The following is a 24,357-nucleotide window of genomic DNA, read 5'->3' as shown; positions in this document are numbered from 1 at the left end:
AGACACGACCCTTATAAAAAAGAACCCCATTATGAAGAGAAAAACCAGCTGGTGCAAAACCACTATTGGCAAGAGAATCAAATAATTGCTAATACTCAAGGCTTGGGTGTAGCTATCTTTAAGAATGTCCAGCCAACAAGGACAAGGAAATGAAATTAGAAAAAAAGAAGTAGTAGAATCTACAAGTGTTGAATTTGAAGCACTAGAAGTAGTAGTGCTAGGTATTGAATTTGAAGCACCAAAAGTATCTGTGCTAGAATTTGAGTCCTCAAACCTTCTAGAAAGGGCATCAATATCCCTATTTTCCCTTCCTTGCTTATATTCAACCAAAAAAGAATACTCCAACAACTTAGTGATCCACTTCTATTGTGCAGGTGTACCAACCCTTTGCTCTAGAAGGAACTTAAGGCTTTGGTGATCAGTTTTGATGATAAAAGGCTTTCCCACTAAATATGGCCTCCATTTCTTGATTGCCTTTACTAAAGCTAAGAATTCTTTTTCATAAGTAGATAGATGTAGGCTTCTACCTTTTAATGACCTCACTATGATAAGCCAAGGGTCTGTTGTCTTGCATCAATACAACACCTAACCCCATACCTGAGACATCACATTCTACCACAAAAGCCTTAGTAAAATAGGTAATGCCAACACAGGTGGAGTAGACATAGCCACCTTAAGAGCTATGAAGGCCAATTCAGCCTGTGGAGACCACTGAAAAGCTTCTTTCTTAAGTAATGCAGTTAAGGGAGCTGTAATAAGCCTATAGTCCTTGATGAACTTCCTATAATACCCAGTCAAACCCAAAAACCCTCTCAAGGCTTTCACTGAGGTAGGAACAGGCCAATTTTGCATGACTTTAGTTTTCTTGGGGTCAATTCTAACCCTTTGACCTAAAATTAAATGCCCCAAATACTCTAGCTCTCCACACCTAAACACACATTTGCTTTGTTTAGCATACAATTGGTTGTCAAGCAGCACAGTTAATACCACCCTCAAATGAGAAACATGCTCCTCTACAGAACTACTAAACACCAATATATCACCAAAGAATATTGATGAACTAGAAATTTATGGTCATTATTACACGAAGATCATCGTTCACCTAGAGAAGATGTTACGCATTTATTGCGCACATTGATAACGAAACGTAACGGACGGAGCAACGATCACAGAATGAGTTGTGATCTCCAAACAAAGATTCTATAACGCACTAGCTGTTAAGCATAAATGCAGCACATCATTGCTCATTAATGGGGCACATAACTATAAAAGAAAAGACAACAGAAGTTAAAGGTACACACAAATACTTTATGAATCACTCTCGACTCGTTTTCTCTTTAAAATATTTCTCCCTTACTGACTTAAGCATCGGAGACGGTTTGGCTGACGCCACACCAACGTGTAACTCTTCCCCTCAATTCATTTCGCAGGATTCTCACCTACAGAGACCCCATTCACAGCATCGTCCATCCGCTATGACGAGGAGCTCAACTGTTATTTTTTGCATCATAAAATACCAAAACAAATTTCCTCAAACAAGATTTGAACACTTTATTCATTAGTAACTGAAAGGTGGATATCACCTTCCTTCATAGTGTCCTTCATGTGTCCTAAAAGCAGTCTTATGGATATCACCTTCCTTCATTCTGGTTTGATGGTAACCAGATCTGAGATCTAGCTTAGAAAAGATATCAACACCACACAATTCATCAAGCAATTCATCTATAGCAAGAATAGGGTATTTATCCTTAATAGTGGCCTTATCCAAGGATCTATAGTCAATACACATACGCCAACTCCCATCAGCTTTCCTTACTAAAAACACAGGTGATGAAAAAGGGCTGTGGTTAATTCTAATATAGCTTACTTCAAGTAAGTCATGTACAATTTTTCTCAATTTTAATTTTTTGATAAATTGGATACCTGTAGGGCCTTTCATAGATAGGTTTAGTATCTTCCTTTAAGACAATCTGGTGCTCATGGCCTCGAAGAGGAGGCAGAGTAGTAGGCACTTCAAAAACCTTGTTGAATTCTTGTAGTAAATCAGTAATGATCCCAAGTGGTTGCATTGGTGTCGTGAAGTAGGACATGATATGATCTACAACACTTCTTGATAATTGGTTTAAAGAATTGATTAGCATTTTGAAGAGTAAGGCCTAAAGGTTGTAACCCTGTTAGAAAAATATCTTTTCCTCCAAGATTAAACTCCATTGCTAATTTCTTGAAATCCTATTGTATGGGTCCAAGAGTATATAACTACTGAGAACCAAGAACCACATCACAATCACCTAGGGATAAGACATTCAAATCAACCTGAAAGTCTTGACCCTAAATTCTGAGGTTAACATCATGGCAAGCACCCTGTGTTCTGAGCATATCATTGATAGTAACCTTTACAGTGAAACTGCCCTGAGTAGACAATGACAATTTCAAGTATAACCATAAAGAAGCATCCAAGAAATTGTGAGTACTACCACTGTCAATCAAGATGATCACATCTTGTTGATTAATTCGCCCTTATACTCTCATTGTACTTGGAGAGGGGCTTCCAAGTAAGGCATAGAGAGTCTACTGACCCATCTTCCAAAGGCAATTCTTGATCACTTCCCTAATTATACAGCTGAAACCCATCAATAAGGAAGATCTTTGGAGCCTTACATTGATGTCCCACATGCCATTTATCCTTACAATAGAAGCATTGTCCCTTCTTTCGATCCTCAACTTGCATAGAAGTAAGCTTCTAGACAGGGAGTTTGGTAGTCCTCATATCATTCTTGATTGGTGGGGGACCCAGAATTGAAGGTCTGGACACTTCACCCCATGGTTTGACATTCTTCTTGCAAGCAAAAAGATATTCTTCTTGTATTTTGGCAAGGCCAAATGCATAATTCAGATTTTGGGGATTTAACATTCTAATTGGCAATCAAATTTCATACTTTAATCCACTCAATAAACAACTGAGTCTGTGTTTCTCAGATAGTTCCTTAATTCGATTAGACAACGCTTCAAATTGTCCTTTGTAAGTAGATACAGACCCCACTTGCTTCAATTTTGTTAGAGTTTCCATAGGATCATCATAAACAGAAGATCTAAACCTCACATGCAATGCTCTAACAAAAGTCTCCCAACTATTAAATTGGCCAGCGTTCTTTGCATCTTGGAACCAAATCAAAGCCTAATCTTCCATATGACATGAAGCTAAGAGTATCTTCTGGCTGACTGGGGTATTATACAATTGGAAAAATTGGTTGGCCTTATAAACCCAACCTGATGGATTATCGCCCTTAAACCTTGGAAACTCCAATCTCACAGCTTTAGGAATAGCTGCCAGAGTAGAATCTTGATGATTTTCCATCATTGGAGATGAAGTTCTTGGAGGAGATTTTGTTGGATATGTTTAAAATTTTTTAAACCCTTTTCTTAGAAGCCCAAGTGTGTGTTTAACTAGCCCAAGCCCATGATAAAGGAAGTCAGCCAGCACGTGGAGACTTAGCATAAACAAATCCCCAATATCATCTATTTCCTTTTATAAACTTTTGATCTGGGCAGCTCCAGTGACAAAGGGATGAAATTCCTCAAATCACTCCTTTGTTGGTAGAATTTCCTAAGTCTACCATCCTTTTCTTTCCTTATTCACTCTTGCAAAAATTCATTACTTTCAACATCCAAAAAACTACTCGCTGCAGTTGGGGAATTTTCTATGGAAAGTAAATCACAAATGTAGCCAGCCAATTGTGTAAGTGTGGTTAATTTTTTTCTTAGCTCTCCTATATAATATTGTCCCTAAAAAGGATCAACACAACCACTCTGATATTTTCTACTCTTACTATTATATTGGAAATTTTCTCTTTGGGCATTTGAGACGAGTTCGAAACTCTATTTGTGAGTGCACACTAACAAAGTTGCCGTTGTATCCTGGAGAGCGACTGCCTGAGCCATATGCACCCTAGTGGAGGCGAAATCATTTCTTAAAGACAGCATATTTAGTTTCGTGCCTCAGCAATAATTTCTTGTTAAATTTGAATTCTATGTGCTTTTACTCTTATTGATTTTATTAAGGTGATCTTAGCATATTCTTGTCTTATTGTATTGTCATATTACTGATATTGCTTTATAACTCTGTTAATCAATTTGAGCAATCTTCCAAATTATATTTCCAACATATGTAGCCCTTTGTTGGCAACCATTACCAGCTTCTGAAATTCCTTGCACGGTTTCTGATAAGGCCTGCAACATACTTGTGACTGCATCTAGCTTCTAATGAACTATACGAAATTCTTGGTCATGTTGCTCTATTGTCAATGACAAAACACTGATTTTTTCATTAAGAAAAGCAGAAGATCGAGTTTATGCCATAGTGACAAAATTGGCTCTGATACCAAATTGATAGGAATTGACAAGTTCTTAAGAGAATTAGGAAAAGAAGAACAAAGTTTCCAGAGATAAGGAAGAATAGAGAGATTAGGAGGGAAGAGAATTAGGGAGAGGATATTAAGAAGAATTCTGTATTCATTCCAAAAGCTGACTCTACATTCTTGTTTTCCTCTTTTATAAGTACTAGCTAATTACAATACATTCCCAATCTTAACTACCAGTAACTAACTTGCCTCAACACAACAACTAATTGCATATCAACTAACTTGACAGCTAATCACTCCCAAATCAGCATTACTCTAACCACCAGAACCACACATAGTCTTTACTCTTATCAATGTTGTTGGAAAAGTATCATCATTTTCATATGAACGTGTGTAAATTCTAGAGTCAAGAAAAAACTAATACCAATATGAGATAAATATTTAAAAGAGGTTAATATATGTATTATGTATAGGAGGGTCGGGTTGGGTCTTGGTAGTATTAAAAAAAACTCAAACCACCACCAATTCGATTAGTGGCTTTAATAGTTGAACCCATCTAACACGCTTGAAAATCACATTCATATCCTTATAGTCAAAGTGGGTTGGATGCTTTGAATAGAACGAGGGGATTAATGCACATTCCTAGCTACAAGGCTCTTTGCCGTGTTCATAAGCTTAGGAAAATACCGAAATCCAAATGACTCTAGTGTGCATTTGGCATTAGATTATAAGCTAGTTTTTTTACTTATTTTATGCATGGTTTGCGAGTTTCACACTACATTTTGTCTCATATTTATTTTAAATAATATAATTTTCAGTTTTTTCAAAAGAGAATCATAACATTTTCACAACAAATTTTAAGTGGTAAGTTATTATTGGTTCTAATTTGAACTGACCATTAAAATTTTTTTTACCCACCAATAATAGCCTATAACAACTTGCTATTTTGGATTTTTCGTGGAAATTTTGTAGACGTAATATTTCTTTTTTGAAAATAAGCTATCCTTTAAAGAAGTGCTACGTTCACAATACATTCATGACAAATCATAAATAGTTAGCAGGTATTAGTTATAATTTGAACTCATCCTTGAAATTACATTTTTATTTACACACTACCAATAACAACAAGTAACAACTTAGAGGCGAGATAATATTTTTATAACTTTTAACTTTCCTCTTTTATTTCTTAACTTTATTTATTTTTAAGCTCAAATGGTGAAGAGAATCCAATGCTTACAGGTACTTTCGAAATTGGGCTTCAGATTCACGCAATCTAGTCAACCCCAAGTCTTGCAATAAAACATAAACAAAGACACAGACCTACAAGTCCTCTTGGAATTTAATCATAAAACCGCGAAGTGTCCCAGCGCTTTCAATAGCACTAAAAAAATCTACAAAAGTCAAGTCTAACGGACCCCTCACTCCCTGCCCTTTTGCTCCTCTTCCTCAACACTTTCCCAGAAAAAATCAGACAATATACTTTGATTTCATATCAATCCAACAAAACAAAACAAAGTAAGACTTCTTTTACCCAGTTCTGCTTCATAATTATCAAAGCTGTTTCTCTTGTTTCCTTAATTTCTGTCACTGTTTTTTTTTTTTTTACTTCAAAAACCAAAGCCCAAAACCAAAAAAAAAAATGCCTCCACGGACACTGAAACGACCCACCACGGCCACAGCCACAGCCACCACCAATATTGTCAAGAAAGAACCTCTGCCGCCGCGGCGCAACGACCCGGCTTCACGGCAACCCTCTTCTCCTCCTCCTCCTACTCAAGGTACCACTTTCCACTCTGACCCAGTTGATTAATTTTCATTATTTCACTACACAGTCAACTTATTTGTTTTTATTATTGCTTGAGGAGTACTAATTAAGTGTATTCTTTGTCCAAATTTCAATTATATAGATACCCATTTGAGGTTTATTGATTAAAGTTTTAATATTTATAGTCTTAGCAACCTTTTTGTTGAATTTATATCAAAATTAGTGTTATTTTACGTATATTTTATGAGTGAATGTATAAACTATAAAGTATACTTCATTTTCTTGGCTTGAGTGGGAATGCATTTATAATTGTAGTTGTTAATATTTGGATTTGTGACCAAATTTTGTAACTTTTGGTATGTATTATATGTAAGTGTGTAAAATTTGGTTTGTGACAAAGGGTGGTGTATTATTACCTTGTTGTATCAGAGGACAAGAGATCAGAGAGATTGGAGCTTGAAGATAATGATCGGCGGTTTGAAGAAGACGAGAATAGTGGTGGGCGGGAAGGGGTTGTGAGGATGGATGGTGGGGATGAGCAAGATGGGGTGGCGGGAATTCGTGGAGATTACATGATCGAAGAAGAGGTGGAGGAAGAAGAGGAGGTGGAGGAAGAGGTGTTTGAGGACGATGTTGGAGACGTGGAAGAAGTGGACTATGAGGAAGAGCACCATGATATGGTTAACGAGAGGAGGAAGCGTAAGGAATTTGAGGTGTTTGTGGGGGGATTGGATCGAGATGCCACTGAGGAGGATCTTAGAAAGGTTTTTAGTCAGGTTGGTGAGATCACTGAAGTGAGACTTTTGAAGAACCCAGTAACTCAAAAGAACAAGGGCTTTGCTTTCTTGCGGTTTGCAACCATTGAGCAGGCCAGACGAGCTATCCATGAACTTAAGCATCCCGTGGTATCTTTTCTATTTCATTTTTCCTTGCTATACATTACACTTGAGGTGCTATCAAACATAAATTTTTTGAATGTTTCTAGGAAACTTATCCTGAAATTATTTTTTAAGACTTGTACTATTTGCTAAATTTTCAATTTTTGAGAATGGTGGTTCTTGGTATAATAGGTCTCATCCATGGACACCATGAATGACCTAATTATTTATTTATTTTCTTAAAAAAAAATCATAGCATATTATGGAGATACTTAGTACAATAACATTCTTTGTGTTAAGACTATATATTATATTCAATATAATATGTTGCTTTTTCTTGATAATTAATATATGGGAGCCTTGGTGATTATCAACAAGTTGATCACATATGACTATGAAATTTCAACTGTCAGGTTAATGGGAAGCAATGTGGGGTGGCTCCAAGTCAAGATAGTGACACTCTTTTTGTTGGTAACATATGCAAGACATGGACAAGGGATGTTGTGAGTTATCTATGTTCTTCTTACCTTTGTGTCTTTGAAGCCAAACTTTTCACTTAGCAATTAGGTTATGTGAATTGAGTATGTTTGGTTTTTGTCCTTTTATTTCAGTTGAAAGAACAGCTTGTACGATATGGAGTTGATAAATTTGAAGACTTGACACTAGTTGAGGACATGAAAAATGAGGGGTTGAATCGGGGCTTTGCTTTTTTAGATTTCCCAAGCAGGGCAGATGCCTTGGAAGCTTGCAAGCGATTGCAAAGGAGGGATGTTGTGTTTGGTATAGATAGAACGGCAAGGGTTGCATTTGCAGACACCTTCATTGAACCTGATGATGCAATTATGTCTCATGTATGTACTTGTTTCTTGTCTTAATCCCTCATTTGTGTAGGTTCTTGTGCACACTAGGAGTTTGTTACAAAATTGGAAGCTGCTTCTCTTAAAACTAAAATTTACATATGTATTTTTATGTGTGTGTGTGCTTGTGTTTGTTTGCATATGTTGGATTCATGGCTAGCCACAAATACAGGAAATTGGCATGCATCAGTTAGTTTTTGATTCCATGAACTTCCTTGAGCATTTTTTTTCCTCTTCATGCAAGTTGTTGTATTCTGTTTGTTTTTTGTTACTCCTGTTTAGACCTTGAAAATTATCGCTTTATAGTTTGTGGAACAGTCAAAGTTGAATGGTTTACTTCATATACAGGAAGAACTGTGGTGTATTCTTTGAATGGAAGAATGCTTTGAATTTGGGGAGATTTTATCTTCCACCTATTTTGGAGGTCATCCAAGTACTTACAATAAGTTAGATTTTCTTCAATTATGTTTAAGCTAGTTTTCCTTTTCTAACATTAAGGTTTCATACCTATATGGTGAAAGTTTTCATTAAGGAATTTGAGGCCCTTCTTGATGTAGTTTAAAAATATTTTTGTACTCAGTCAACTCACTATAATGCCAGTACAATGCAATTTGTTCCAAATTTAGGCTAATCCCTTGTTAGTAACAATAGTTTACTCAGATGAAAAATGATAACTTTCAACCTGTTGTTGTTATAATTTGAAATTAGAAATGTGATTTCTATACTAATTTGATTTTGTTGAATCTTTAAGCAGTGGCTTTAATAAGTTTTTTTTTTCCTCTCTCTTTTTCCAGGTAAAGACGGTATTCTTGGATGGTTTGCCTCCTGCTTGGGATGAGGATCGTGTCAAAAACATTCTCAAAAAGTTTGGGAAGATTGAAAAGGTGGAACTTGCTCGAAATATGCCAGCTGCTAAAAGGACTGATTTTGGTTTTATAACATTCGATTCACATGATGCTGCCGTGGCTTGTGTGGATGGTGTTAATAATGCTGAGGTTGGTGATGGAGATAGGAAGGTATGCTGCTGTTTATTGTTTAATCCTATGTATTTTGCACAATCTTTAAGCATCATTGTGGAAAATGTTTTTTTCTTATTCAACATTCATGTTGTAGAAACTTCATAAATGTTTATTTTATTTAATAATGTAAAATGAGTACAATAAACTGTCCACTGATAGAAGGTAGACAATACCTTTTTAGGGGAAAACATAATGTAGGAGAAATTAACATGATTTGTTTCATGCTTCTATAATACTGCCTAGAATCAAGCATGTGCAACCAAATCAGAACCTTTACTGAACTTTACCATAGTTTTAAAGAAAATCAAATATCTAGAAAAAGGTGAACTTTGAAATGTTAGAAGAGTTGGGATCTTAATGTTATTGGTGGGGCACATGCAGTGGATGTGATAACTGGAGGGTGAGTCGAGATAAAGAACTACATAAATAACTTTAATTGCTTAGAAAGAGATAAAAGATCATGAGGTACACAGTTAAATAGCTGTAACTTTGAGTCTTTTACATCTAATCTTATGCTTTTATTTTACTTCTAAATGTTTTAACATTTCCTTAATGTCATTTGTCATGAGTATAACTTGCTGGACAGCCTGGACTTGATGACTCTGTAGCTAGCAAAATGCAGTGGCAAGCTAGACTCTTTTTAAAACTTATGCAAGTATCACAGGCTCATAAAATAATTGCAATTTTTTCAGATAAAGATTAGGGCAAGGTTGTCTAGGCCACGGCAGAGAGGTAAGTCTGCTAGACAGGCTCGGGGAGGTTATGTCATTGGACATGGCAGTGATCATGGTAGCAGGGGTCCTTGGGGCTCTGGAAGCTCTCGCTTTGATCCTCACAAGTCTATAGATCGTGTTGGGAGAAGCATTCAAAGTCGTGGTGCAATTGATGGTGGTCTTAATCGAGCATATGGTCCAAGGGACCGAAATGTTGTATCACATGGAGTTGGGAGTGGACGGCGATTTTCTTCACCAGAGAGATCATATGGTAGAAGGTCCACTGGTATATAATTACTATTTGTAATAATAACAATACTAGCATTTTTTTCCTCTATTTATTTTTCCTTCTCTCCCTGACTCTCTTTTTGGACAGTTCAAACTTATGGAAAGACCAGCTCAAAAAGGGACTACATTCAAGAAGATGAACTATTTTCTAGGGCATCTGATTTTGGTAAAGTTACTATCGATAGGCACTCTTATAGAGATGCATACCCTTCACGTGGATCTGGGTACTTGGGAGGTCCTTCAAGGAGTGGTTCTCGTGCTGTTGCTCGTAGGCCTGTCCCTTATGATGATTATGGCTATGACAGATACATGGAACAACCCTCAAACTATCATGACAGTCGTATCAGTGATTACAGTTCTATTCCCACCTCAAAGCGTCCCCATTCTGCCATTGTGAGTGATCTTTTTGAAAATTTTTGTACAGTTGCTGCGGTTTTTCCCCCTTTTACCCTAAGTCTAATCCTGTTACTTTTATAGGAGGAAGATCATCCTCGTTATGCTGAACCTTCAGCTAGGCAATCACGAGCTCGTTTTGACTATGGGGGAAGCAGTTTTGACTTGGCTTATGGTGATAATTCTTATGGAAGCAACTCTACAAGGTTGTTTGTTGCTTGGGAGTTTTACCTTTCTTCTCTTATTATTTTAATTTTGTCATTGTTACTTTCAACAAAAAATTGTCATTGTAGTTATTACTGTATAATTATTATTCCCATTGTCTCGAAGAAACTTATGTAAGGTTGTCCCTTAGGAAATGTTAATTAACTTAATTTTGAAAGGTGAACACTATACTTATCTTAGTTCCCTTAATAGCCCTTTATGTATTATAATCTAATTTCAAAAACATTGGTTCCAATCATTTAAATTTACTGCCAATAGCAAACATTTTGGAGTTCAACAAAAATAGGGGTAAAATATGGAAGATATGATTCATTTAGTAGTGTGAAAACATTGATTTATGTCTCCTTAAATGCAGACCTTTTTTGAACATTATAGTTATTTTGAGACATAGCAATGCTATTTTTATGGCTGATTTTATTGCTATTATGTTAGGCTGGGTCGTGGGTCTCGTCATGGTTATGATGAAGGTGGTCGTAGATCTGAAGGGCATTCTCATGGACCATATGAGACTAAACCATCAACAATGGCATACAGAAGAGGTACTTGAAAATACTCACAAACTCACGTGTCTACAAGTTTATTATTTTCCCATCAATAGCTATATATTGAATGTTGTTTGTTATTTCACTTTTTGCAGATGAGATTAGTAGGAGGGATGCAGAAAGAGTCTATTCCAGTTATGAACGGGATTATATATCCAGAGATTATGTGTCTTCTCGATCAGATGTACAGTTTATGTTGTGTTATTCTATATACTTGTCTTGATATCTTGGTTTATAAATTTTCTTATGTGGGTAACATAATCAAATATGCAGCTAGGTGAAGATTCATACCCAGCTGATTACTCTACTCGTCGCATGAATGATGACTACCCAAGTGGTAGGGGTTCAAGCTCATATTACTAAGGTGAGTTTGCTTGTGGTTATTCCAAGACCTTTTGTGAATGTGTATCAAATAGTACATCTTGCATACATAAGCTGGCCTCTCAATTAGGAGTACTCCTTTGGAGGTTGATATAGTGGATGTCACGAGTTACTGCGTCATCATTACCAAAATGAGTTTGTTGTTAACAGAAAGACTTCTCATTAATTGAAGACCTTCAGAGGAGAGTTTGACTTCTCCAATTCGTCATATGTACTCTGGAGTTAATTAAGGAATTAGTATTAAGACTGAGCTTTGAGGATGGGGTCTTCAGTGATAAAATATTAAGAGGAAATATGAAAACAATGTGTTTGGAACTTCATTAATAATTGAAAAGGAAGACTTTATGGACTCATTATGTACAAAATTGAAGCTGATGCTACTGATTCCTCTCCTTGGTGTTACTTCAGTCAGTGGATAAACTTTAAGTGTTATAAAACAGCAAATTCCCTGGCTATATATTGTTTATGGTCTTGAATATTCTGTGGATTTCCAGTTATAATCTTCATGGAATGCCTTTATGTGATGGATAACAAAATTATGATCTTAAGTCAGTATAAAAATTGAAGTGGGGATGTGGAACACATAAAAATAAATTTTGTGGGAGAAATCCCTTAAGGGTTTTCTGTATGTGTTAATCCTCTTTGCCTACATTCTTGTTATACTTCATTTACACACACTTGGATTAAGTATGGGATCTACATGAAGCTGTTTTGCTTCATATATTTGGTGGACTTGGGTCACAGAGGGATTTCTTTAGTAGAGGATTTATTTGACAAGTAAAGAATGTGAATTGTACTCATGAAGCATATGGTTAACAGGTTAAGTTGCTCATGAGTTTGCTTTTGGAGCTGCAGGTGCTTGACTTTGGGTAATGATTGTTGTGAAAGAATCATTTTGACATTCAACCTAAAAAACACATTTTTGATATAAGCTAATGTAACTTGGTAACTTTATGACTCAATTTTTCTTTTCAGTGATTCAAAACAAAGTTTATTTGGGTGGCTACGGTACATTTATATTGAAATGCAATAATTCATGGAGAATATATATATATATATATATATAGGAGTATGAATCTGAAACCAATCTAAATATAAATATTTTCAAAAACTGGTTTTGCTCTTCTAGCTTTGTGTGAATTGAGTGATCTCTGCATTGTTTTTAGGATATCGTCACTCTTCAATCCTCATGACTCTTTATTCTGTGGAGATCAAAGATTATGGGTATGGTCATTGGAACTAAAAAGGTTTAAAGAAACAGAATCTAGATAGATGTGACATATGTGACATACTCCAATGTGATGGTGAGTTGTGAATGCCTGAGTGATCAGAAGGTAAAATTCCTCACCATCAAAAGAGTTGTTACTTGTGTTAGATTTTATGTTCTTTCAGCAGTATATTACTGCCGAATCTGAAGGGCTAAGAACCCTGGCAGTCATCTGAGTATGTGATGCCGCATATGGTAAGATGATCATATATATAGACCAAGAACTGCTGCAATCACCACTGATTACATTAGTACAAAAGAATAAAGTGGCTGTTTACTCAGTTTCACCTTCATGGTCTGATCACTCTATATAATTGTATGAGATTTAATTATTTAAAGGGGCTATACACTGGTGACTGAGATCATGGGAAGATTGAATCTATGAAATTCATAATTTCCAGGGGCTTCTTGTGGATGGCAAATAGCTTAGTAGATTGATTTTTCAGAAAGAATTATAGTCTGTACTTTCAGGCATTGCATCCTTAAATAGTTTTCATGGTTAATTTTCCAGATGTTTAGCTGGGTCGATAGCGTGTTTTTTGTTCTTGTTGATGCAAGTCGTGGTTAATATGTTTGAGACTGAATGCTCATCCATGCATTGTTTAATAAAGTGAGTCCCGTTGGAATGCAATGGTAACATCCTGACTCGACAGGAGAATGTTTGGAATTTTATTGTTCAAGGTTTAGTATGTAGTATAAACAATTAATACTGCAATATCAATTAGTGCTACTTATTCACCTGGCTAATTCCAGGTTACCACGCGGTAAATATTTCATGAAATTTTTACATTCAAGTGTATCTTGGTCTTGAATCGATGAAGGCAAATAATTGGAAAGGGAATTGACATCATTTGTCACGACGCGAGGAAACATACGGAATTGACATCATTTGTCACGACGCAAGGAAACATATCCATATATGTGTTATATTCGAAAAGAACTAGTTAAGTTACAATTACAACTCATAATTTTTTATCTAGTCACAATATATTTAGTAGACATCCATTATGGGGTTTAGTATATGTCCTCACAATGCAACTTATACAACTTAGTCCAATTAAATCCATACAATCTGGGATAATAACTGGCTATTGGAATCAATTGGTGTGCATATCTAGTTTGTATGATGAACGTCTGTTAATAGTGTTTCAACTTAAACAGCCTTACAAATTGAATTCAAACCATTTTTGAGATCAATAGCTAGGAAAAATAATTAATTCCCACAAATTTCACAAACCTAACCATTTGGCCAAGAATATCATCATGATGCACTTCTTTGCTTCCTACCCACGCGCCCTTCTCCTTGGTTTAGACTTTAGGGCGGAGAAGGTATGTTATTTATTCAACTAATTGAATCATTCCTTTCACATGCGAGGTTCACATGTTGTGAGAGAGATGATGTATATGTTGGATACATAAGCTAATTATTGATGGATAGGAATGGGAGAGCAAACTCTCTTCTATGATATTATTGAAATCTCTGTAAGCGAAGGACCTTCCAATTTTATTCAAATTTGGTTTTATGATATTGTTGGTGTAAAGCAAAAGTGATGCTAGTGGTTCCAATAAAAGTGATGCTAAACTAATCACGATTTCTCACACCAAGTTGTGAAAAAAATTATGAAATTTGTTGTCCATGGTGTTGTTAATATAAAGCTCCTTTACCATAGCATTTGATAGCTTTAAGGAAGCTATGTCCGAAAGAAATTAATATTGATCTGAAAATTTTTAATACATCCTCAGCATTTGATGGATTATTTATGTTTTTTGTTTTAGGATTCAAGACGGTAAAATTTAATGGAACTTAAACCCGTTCTTTGGGTCGGTGATAAGGAGTTGAGGATATGTTTTCTACTTAGTATTATTATTATCATTATTATTTTTAGATGATAAGAAACGAATACATGACCTTTTCTTGAGTGTAAGAAACACATGGATTGATGCAAAACGGTACGGCTAAATAAGATTTGAAAATTTGGCATCAAATTTTTTTTTTGGTTCAAATTAAATATATTAAGGATCCATTTGGCAGGACAGTAGGATATTGAATTTTAACTGGAGATTTCTGAAGTTTTGAGGCATGTCATGGTCATTTTGGAGATTTCACAATTACTGTTATTGTGATGATTTGGGGGTATTTTAGTAATATTAGTGGTTTAAGGAGGGTATTTTAGTAATATTGGAGATTTCAAAGATATTTTAATCATTTTGGAGGTTTTAAGTTTATTTTGTTGATTATGTAGGTTTAGGGGTGGTTTTTTTTTTTTTTTTTTTTTGGGGGGGGGGGGGGGGGGTGGTGTTCACAATAGTAGGGGTTATGTTCTCTTTGGGGGTAAAATTGTTTTACGCTTTGAAAATGAGAAAAACATTTTATAGAAAATGTTTTAGGCCAAAACAAATAGGGTTTGTAAGTAAATTTTACTAGGTTCACTTTAGACATAAGATTCCAACAAAAAATCACGAGCCAGGTTGACTGTATACTTAGAAGCGGTTTTCTTATTCTATTCCACCATACACTCTTTAAGACTTAACACATTAGATGAAAGATGTGATGCCTTAGATTTTATAAGGACTTTTCAATTGTGACTAGACTAGCATTTTTGGGATATAAGTGCATATGTGGCAAACACTTTTCTTTGGGTTGTGACAAATTATATCATTGGCATTGGACTAAGTCCCACATCCCTTAGGTAGGGAGGTCTTGGGTCTTATATGGAGACCTATGTGATGAGATGATGGGTAGGTCTCACATGGGGACAAGTGGACCTTAAGGTGGGGTGGATTATGGAGACCCAGAGGGCCAAAAGACCTCTTAAGTGGAGTGAGGTGAGGGAGAACCAAATCTTGGCTAAGTCTCACATCGCTTATGTTAAAGTTATTGTAGAGTTTATATACTAGATAATACTTGAATAACTCTAGACTAACCTACCCAATGTTAAGTTACTTGTTCTACAAGTATATGAGGTTACAATAAGTTTGGCCACTTGGACCATAATATGTCTAACCCCATAGATAGGGGGAGGTCTAAGTCTTATATGGAGGCCTTGGACTCTAATTGGTATGAGGCCTTTTAGAACCATGAGAGATAACCCAAAGTGGACAATATCATACCAATAATGAGTAGGGGTGTGATAAAAGATTTGGATTAAGGTGGTCCTAGATGACCCTATCACTCTTTACACCATATACCATTTGAGGCTTAGCTCATTGAGGATGAATGTGGATTAAGGTGGCTTTTGAGGAACCTGGCGCCTTAGTGAAGACATTGCATGCCAACTTGACCTTGGATAGGGATCAAGGCGCCTAAATTTAGAGCATGGTCCCCTCAAGGGAACATCACGAGGATTGTGGCTCAGAGGGTTTATGAGGTGAATGATATGATGACGTGTCATCAGATCCTTTAGGGTTGGATCAAGCTTCCCCTTAAATCTCCACCTATAAATAGAAGCAAAGTTTAGCTTCATATTACAGACCACTAGACAACAAAGGTGGCATAAGACAGAAAACATAACCTTGTGAACTGAAAAGGAGAGCATGTCCATAATCCATATTACTAGTCATTGATTTGTTTAAACCAGTTAATGAGGGTGTGACTCTCCTAATTGTTTGCATGTGTAGAGTTGGAAGTCTAAAATCCGGTTAAGGCCTGGAATCTCCACCCTATCTCAAAGTTATCTTGTCTTGCTTTGCCCGTTGAATGCAAATTTTCTGTTTCACTTTTTGTATTCTACTTTATATTTCACCAATCATAAGTTGACATGTTATTTGATTTTTTTTTCTTTCATTATAAACTTTGTATCAAGGCCAAGGCATTTTCCAACCAAAAAATTAGAAATTCATTCCATAAGGTGCTTTTCGAGCCTAGTATGAGTTCTCAGATAATCTAAGGGGTAGTTGGGATTTTGTTCAGTTGAAGGGGAAAGGAACTCCACAACCTAGCTAGCGGATACGGTCATCCCTTGGCAAAGTTAAGCAATTACCACAACTTATTAGAAAACTAAAAGGTGTAATGACTGCCCAAATTAGAAAACTGAAAGGTGTTACGATTTTTTTTTCTTTGTCTACATAGTCAATGTAAAAAATTTACTCAACTGCCTCTCTGTCAAATTTGACTTAAATCAAGTGTGTAATAAATTGATAATAAAATAAAAAAGACTAAATTGCTACCCTTAAATTTAGTGTTTCTTTACACTATTTTTTCGTCATCCAATTTATACCCTTAAATTTCATGTTTTTCTGGTAATGTCATCTTTAGGGTTATATCCTCACATACAGTTTGTTAAGATGTGAAACATGTACTAAAAGTTGCTCTTCTGGTAATTTAATGTTGCAAAAGGAACTCCAAAAATTGTCCAGGATTAAGTCTCATTCTATTTGCTTAGTCCAGCAAACTGTCCAGCATGCATGAGACTGGTTATTTGACAGCAAATTTTTATATCTCATAACCCTCAATAGGATCTTTGCCTTATCATGATTTTGAAATTGAAGGCATGGAACAAATCTCAAGAGAATATAGGCCTTGGAACATATTTTTTAGTGACTGCTCTAGCCACCACTAGTCCAGCAGCCAATGCGGCTCCAAATAAAGCATGCAATCTCACACAGTAGTACTTAGCCATGAAGATCTTCTGTTTGTCCTGTAAGAGAAAATTTTATTAACTGAAGTTAAAGCCCAATTGAAGTTAGTATGACAAAGGACAAAGAATAGAATATTTATCTCATTTGCTTCCAGATCTGTCACCATCCATATGCTTCCCAGTCATAGCTCAACCAAAAATATATGATTGAGAGGCTAGTGGACTGTAGTTTTAAGGAAAATCTGCATCTTCGATTAAATGACTATGTTCCTCTTATTTCAATGGCAAGACATGCTTGTGAAACCATATTATGGTTAGATCAGAACAAGAGGTTTGAAACCTCAAGCATCTTAGAAGTTTACTACTGACCTTGTGGTTATCTTCAACATATCTAACTACCAGTTTTCCCATGGGCAATGTCAGAGCACAGAAAAGCTGGAAAAAACCATGATTTAGGAAAACAACGATGAGAATATCGTTAAAATGAGTAATCAATCAGGCAGAAAGTAAGAGGTAGAGGAAATAAAATGCAATAAAGTGCCAATCTGCCGAAGTTAAATTTGTATACTTTACCAATTTGAAGGACTTACAATACAAGTAAAAGGAAGGGCCTTGATTAGACCAAAGGCAAACAACAAGAAGTAAAGTGCTATGACAGCAACCTTCACTACAGTCGAACCTCTTTTGGTGCCAAGCCTTACCTGCATATAAATTAAAATACAGATAAAATGCCATTATTTGTTTCTCTGTCAAAATTTCTAAAACGTTAACAGGTTAGCTAGAAGAATATTCACCAGAGGGGACATTTTTCCAACTGCCTTATCTTCTTCTACCTAAAACATTGGCAATTCATGTCAGCTGCCACAGACAATCAAGGAGGGTTAAATGCAGAATAAATTGTTATAGAAGTAAAATACCTGATGAAAGTGACTACAGAAAAGAATTAGGGACGTTGTGAAGCCAACAAGGATTGAAGCAGAAAGAATTGTACCACTTAAGGGAAGATAGTTCATCTGACTGTCAAAACCACCTGAAGTCATTATTATAACTGTGCAAAAAAAAAAAAAAATCTTAAAGGTATGGCCTGTGATTATATAGGTCAAATAACCTTGTGCTGCCTTGTAAGAGGTAAAAAGCAGTACTAGAAAATGGCCCGAATGCTGCAAAGCACAGGGGCTCTCCCAATCCTTGGTAGCTTAACCGAAATGGAGGGCACTGCAAAAGAGACGATATTGAACGGATGTGAAAACCTTTGTTTCTCATTTCTCATAAGATTTGAACCTAAGACCGCCACAACTCGATCCCAACCATTTGGGAAACATATGTGAAATTCTGGTTTTCCTATGTATTGTGGGGGAGGCATTAGCAGTTGTGAAGCAAATACCTCAAAAGCCAGGAGTTTGATTTGAACCTCAGTTCTTGAATTTTTTTTTTTTTTTGGATTATAGAGTATTGGCTCCAATGGGAGGGGGAATGGGACATTTAAACTATCAGTTCCTGCAACTAAAATGTGGGATTATTTTTTTTCTTTGAAAAATGCAATAGGCATGTCTATACCTGATATATATAACCACAAATAATCGCACATGCCAGTGATATTATTGAACGCATATTTCCTGCCTCCACGGATGTCCATGACAGCCCCATGAAGCCAAGAGCAAGAAATGAATAAGCAGCAAGTAAAGTTACTGTACGGCTTCCCGAATGCATTATAGAGCATAATTAGGCAATTGTTATTGGACATTAAAACGAAGAAAAAAAAAAAAAAACTTCCAAAAACAAAATAACTCTTACCTTCCAGCGAGGTTTACAACTGATTCACTTTTGTTTTTATCTGCTCCTGTGTCGAAATCATAAACGTCATTGCTGAAGAGGCCAACGGATAGTAGTTAACATAGTTCTATCACAAAGATAATTTGTACTAAGGAGTCAACAAATTTCAGTCATGAAGATAACGAGTTGTGTTGGTATCTTGACTTAAACCAATTAAATGGACTCTACAAACTAATGCAGTATTTTTCTCTCTTGATATAGTTTCAATGGATGAAACTAGACATGGAGTTAATGTCAAGTTAGAAATTTGGATAGATGCTTCAGAATTTGGAAGCGTTGGACTGATTTGGACTAAAACATAGTACATGGAATGCAATTATAGTAAAAGTAGAAAAAAATGACGTAAGAGTGGCAAGACTTGATGGGCCAGAGATACTAATAGTTTGGATCAATAATTCATAAGGATGAAGAAATTGAAGAGGATGTGAATTATAGGACAAGAGCAGAGTCAATGAAATAGATAAGCACATTAGGGCTCTTGTGTGATCATAAAATACCCCTGGATCAATAATTCATAAGGATGAAGAGATTGAAGAGGAGAGGGGTGGAACTACGCACACAGTAGGTGGCTGCCCTAATTTTTTTTAAGTTAATATTGGGGGGGGGGGGGGGGGTGGCAACTCCTACAAATTTAAGAGCACCACCGGATTAACTTAAACATTAAAGGAGGCCAAACCCCCCTATTTTTTAGGCTAAACCTTTAAAAGTTTCAATAATTATATATACTATTAATTTATTTATATTTTTAAAATTTTGGGGGGAAGTGTGGATTTGGAAAAGGTTTTGAAGGTGAAGTATAAGTCAAATGGAGTTTTACAGGAAGTCAAACTGTCCAGGGTATAACAATTAGCTGCAAAGTTGGCCATTTGTTGAGACCTATAGCTTGAGAATTGTAAAAGACTTAATTAGCATGTACAGATTATTAGGAGATCATTAGGAAACATAGATATAGACCATCCTATCATTTAAGAATAGAAAAAGACTCTAATTTAGCTTGTAATGGACTATCAGGAACTGTGGATGGAGCCCTCCATGTTATTAATGCTCATATATAGGAGGCCTGAGATTTGGTTGAAGCTTATAGTAAGGTACTCAATTAGGATAATATAGCCAGACTGTTGTTGGGAGATAAAATACTCAAGAAGTATTGGAAAGCAGCAAGGAAAGCTGGAAATAGGGTGAACTAGTATCATGTAGTACACTTTGGCCCTATAGTTGATTAATTAGTGAGCACCCCATCATCCCTTCATTGTCACAAAGAAAGAGTTAGCTTCAAACCAGAGATTTCGCACAGCAAAAAGAGTTTTGCTAAGATCTAAGTACATCCCTTTCCAAGAAGCTGAGCCTAATTAATACTCTTTTTCAGTCATCCATGTCTCAAAAATTCTGGAATGTTGAGCTTTGAAAGGTGCAGAATAGATAAAGCTATTTTGGGTTTGCAAACAGCATCGGACTCGACCTAAATGCAAGAAGCTCAAGTCCAAAAGCAGACTGAAGCACAGCTGCTTTTGGCAAGACAAAAACTAAAGGACTCACTATGGTTGCTAAGAAAACATCACATGCTCCATATGTAAAAGCAAGAAAAAAATGATTATAAACAAAAAGAAAGATAATATCATCTTTCAAGCCCTACTAGATGAGCAGTTTCTCTCACAGTTAAGCTTGCTCAGACTCAAGTCATAATCAACTCACTACCTGAAATAGTAAATATGACTCACCTTAAATTAAGCCATGTGATAATAAGAACTGAGGAAGCCAGGAGAACAAAATAACGCCTAGCGGAGAATATGCCTGTTTGAAAATAAGCAGCCGCACTACCTACCTGTTTGTGGACACTAAATAGAGTAAGACACAAAGTGCATACAATTAAACTACAGGGAAAAACACCAAGATAGATGAGTGCATTACTGAAATTTTGATTCCAATGTCTAGAACACAATTAGAATTCATTGCTTTAGTGTGGGAGTGTGCAACAAACAAAATTTGAAGGGTCTGATAAAGACTGTTTCACCAAATCAGCACTGGAAATTGAAGGCCTTAAGTAATAACTCTTTCATATTTCTCGGAAAGAGACAAATAATAGTATATTGCAGTGTGTAGAAAAAAGAAGAAATATTTACTGGCTCAGTCCCTCCATATCTCAATAGTCATCTTCCTAAATTCCCACCAACTTTAAAACTGTCCTTTTGCTAGCAAAACCCTTGATTTAGGATTCACCATAAGAAGGAAGGATACTGGGTATTTTAATAAATTTAAACAAATATATTTAACCCAACTCAATTAACTCTTAATCCTCTAACTAATTGGAGTCAGCTACATGGATCCTTTTATGCCACCTCAGCCTTTTACAAGGTCATACCCCTATTTACTTTTTTAACATCCATGTCCTTCCAACTTCTACCCACATAATTATCTGTCTCCCTTTTCCTTTTGTTCCTTTCACATTAATATAATCACAATATCACACTGGTTTATTCTCGAGCCTCTGTTATGTCCAAACCATCTTTAATGACTTTCCCTAATTTAAATTTCAATTCGTATTACTCTACCTCGTCATAAATTATTACTGTAATGCTAACGACTACACTCTAAAATGATTAGAATGCAAAGTGTCAGAGAACTCACAGTGAGAGGAACCAAAGCAACAGAATATATTGGTAATTTAACTGCCCTCCATATCAAAATTGCCTTAGAAACATCATTTTCTTTTTCTTCTTCAGTAGTCGTGCCAGAATAGTCTGCATTTCTCTCTGAAAGTACCTGTTGAGATTGGTGTCCTTTTTCTATTTTCAATTTTCTTCTGTAAGTGGTATGGAAATGCTTTTTGCTGTTACAGAAGAAGCTTGATGATCTTTTGGAGTTTAGATGATACCTAAAAAATGAGATATGTCAGTGAATGCAGAAAAATTAGAAATGAGCCCACTTTCCACTCTCACTCTTCCACCAAAAAGTAAATTGGAGTATAAATATCAAATAATAATCAGGAAGATTCAGGCATGCCAGCAAAAGAATAATATGTTTCAAAAAATTAGATCATAAGCATTGCACCTTGTACTTTTATTGTACAACATGCCACATTGGATGAGTTCTACACAAATTAAAAGTATCTTCAAACTTCAACTACAATGTTTTAAACTATATTCAACACTTTGAAGAATAAGAAAGAACTCAATTTTCTAAGATGCTATTCAAGAACTCATAGATAACTTCTTGGTATCTTCAAATGGCATTTAAGATAAATGTCATATACAATGTTTCATTTTAGTCAATGTTTTTGCAAACTGTTTTTATTCCCATGTACTACAAAAATTTGTTTCATTTAAGTTCCTTTTTGCATGATTCACTATATTTTGTTTTTCTTTCTGATGCTTTATGCTTATGGCATTTTGAAAATTTTAGAAACTGTACGTTATCCTTATGAACAACGCCATAGCATCCTTTTATGATTGGTTAGCTTTATAATGAAATAAAAACAGTCAGCTTTAGGCTTCTTTCTTATTGTTAGTGTGTTACACCTTTTTTCCAATTTTAAATTTACTGCCTAAGGACTTTCCAGAATATATACATGACTATTTCCTTTTTGTATTTCATGTCATTACTTAATAAGACCCCCCCTCTTTTTTGTGTTTTCAGTTGCGGCAGAAACGTCATCATTTGAAGTTTGGAAGCTCAGAAGTATAACAAATGAACTATCTCATCATTGATATCTTGTAGTTTGAATCGTTAAGGACAAAGAATATAATAGAAATACCACACAAATCAATGTCTCATAAGAACAATTACAGAATGTTTGGGATTTAAAAAAAAAAGAGATGAAACTTGCCTATTTGAGTAACTCCGATGCAGAAGGTATTCATTGAGTTTCTTCAGACCAGACCCTGTGTTTAGGTTACAATATATGGTGGCCATTGATATCTATGCATTCCAATATTGTCTAGAAACAAGGAGGAATACATTTAATCCCATTCAGCTGTGTCCCACTAACACTGACATTTCAAAAAAACACCAGATTAGAAATTATAGTAACAATAATGTCCACTTCAATGATGAATGCTACTTTGAAGATGGACAAATTACACATTTTCGCCCAGTTATTATGTCCAAATGACCCATTCACACATTATATATAGCAACATAAGCATCAAGTCATCAATCAATATATAACCCATAACAATTTTAGCACTGAACCGACATATGCCTACTTTTTTGATAGTAAAATCTAGATCATCAGAACTTTTGTTTCCCTTTCTGCCATGGTTAAACTCTGGTTTCGCTACTTTCATTAAAAAAAAATGTAATTACAAATCAAATTATCATTTTAATAGACAATACCACTTAAAATGTAGTTCTCAACACAAATTTGAGAACAAAAATAACCGTCAATACAGATATTTGAAAAATGAAAACCATGCCAGGCAATCTTAATGAGCTTAAATTTGATAATTTCATCCTTCAACGAGAACTTTGCTAAGCACTAAATAAGTCTATCCCGTGACATGTTACACTCATTTCTTTCTCTCTTTTTTCTTTGGCATAATTATTCAGTTTATTCATCTTCCAATAAACACTAAAAATAAGTCTATATCATGACATGCTGCCCTCGTTTCCTAAAAGAATACAGTGGAATGGTTTCATTTCAAAGACAATGGTAACATAATCTTTAACATTCTATAGATGCACAAATTCAAATAAAATAAAATAACCAAAGTTGGGAGCTAAAAAAAATGACAATAAATAACAGCGGTAATGAAGAATATATATATATATATATAAGAGTTTGTGCGGTTCAAGAAAGAGAAGTAGCTTGCAGGGTTAGCGTCTCACCTGGAAAAGTGACATATTTCTGAGACTCTTTCTCTCACACTCACTCTTGCTTTTGCTTTGTATATGTGATGAGCCTAAGAGATAAGAGTGACAGTTAGTTGGGTCTCTTGGGGAAGACAAGCAAAGGTAACTGTAACTACTCTGTAATGGGAAGAGAGTGTGAACTTATTGGTAGTTTGAAAAGGGAGCAGCTCCTGAGTCCTATCCACTCAAACTCTATAATATTAATCTGATCAATATGAGTCAGTGGCCAGTAAATTTTTGCCACCTAAGATTACAAGTAGGACCCACCAAGACAAACCGACTGACTAGACAAAAAAGAGGAGAGAAGAGAACCAACTAGCGAGTAGTGATGACATCATTTCCAACTTAATTGGAAGTACATGCTCAATTTTAAGCGATTCACCATGTGCTCCTCATCTTGAGAATTTAATTCA

The 24,357-nt window shown here is 35.6% G+C and overlaps 2 protein-coding genes across 7 annotated transcripts; one reads left to right on the top strand and one right to left on the bottom strand.

The window, feature by feature from the left end:
- The first annotated feature begins 5,742 nt into the window (after positions 1-5,742).
- LOC126706366 (uncharacterized) lies at positions 5,743-22,970 on the top strand. Of its 6 annotated transcripts, none has more exons than XM_050405784.1 (12): positions 5,743-5,873; positions 5,979-6,136; positions 6,553-7,028; positions 7,415-7,504; positions 7,613-7,852; positions 8,653-8,874; positions 9,570-9,876; positions 9,967-10,271; positions 10,356-10,477; positions 10,929-11,035; positions 11,134-11,222; positions 11,312-11,897. In XM_050405784.1, exons 2-12 carry the CDS (start codon positions 5,998-6,000, stop codon positions 11,399-11,401), a joined length of 2,187 nt encoding a protein of 728 aa, XP_050261741.1. In that variant the 5' UTR covers positions 5,743-5,873; positions 5,979-5,997; the 3' UTR covers positions 11,402-11,897. The 6 variants fall into 6 exon arrangements, with proteins under 6 accessions (XP_050261741.1, XP_050261743.1, XP_050261747.1 ...); XM_050405786.1 differs by adding an exon at positions 22,730-22,970 and having other exon boundaries at positions 5,744-6,136; positions 11,312-11,402; XM_050405790.1 differs by adding an exon at positions 21,698-21,943 and having other exon boundaries at positions 5,744-6,136; positions 11,312-11,402.
- On the bottom strand, positions 16,981-23,078 carry LOC126706367 (2-carboxy-1,4-naphthoquinone phytyltransferase, chloroplastic). Its single transcript, XM_050405791.1, has 11 exons — positions 22,920-23,078; positions 21,722-21,968; positions 20,815-20,918; positions 19,058-19,129; positions 18,821-18,959; positions 18,372-18,478; positions 18,181-18,280; positions 18,058-18,096; positions 17,854-17,964; positions 17,633-17,698; positions 16,981-17,323 (listed from the first exon to the last, which is right to left on the bottom strand). The coding sequence occupies exons 1-11, from the start codon at positions 23,003-23,005 to the stop codon at positions 17,189-17,191; spliced, it is 1,206 nt and encodes a 401-aa protein (XP_050261748.1). The 5' UTR covers positions 23,006-23,078; the 3' UTR covers positions 16,981-17,188.
- Between the last annotated feature and the right edge of the window lie 1,279 nt (positions 23,079-24,357).

This window comes from Quercus robur, chromosome 11 (genome assembly GCF_932294415.1).
Source record: "Quercus robur chromosome 11, dhQueRobu3.1, whole genome shotgun sequence".
Classification (NCBI taxonomy): domain Eukaryota; kingdom Viridiplantae; phylum Streptophyta; class Magnoliopsida; order Fagales; family Fagaceae; genus Quercus; species Quercus robur.
The sequence above is the reverse complement of the archived record's forward strand: the minus strand, read 5'-3'. Positions and strand labels throughout refer to the sequence as shown.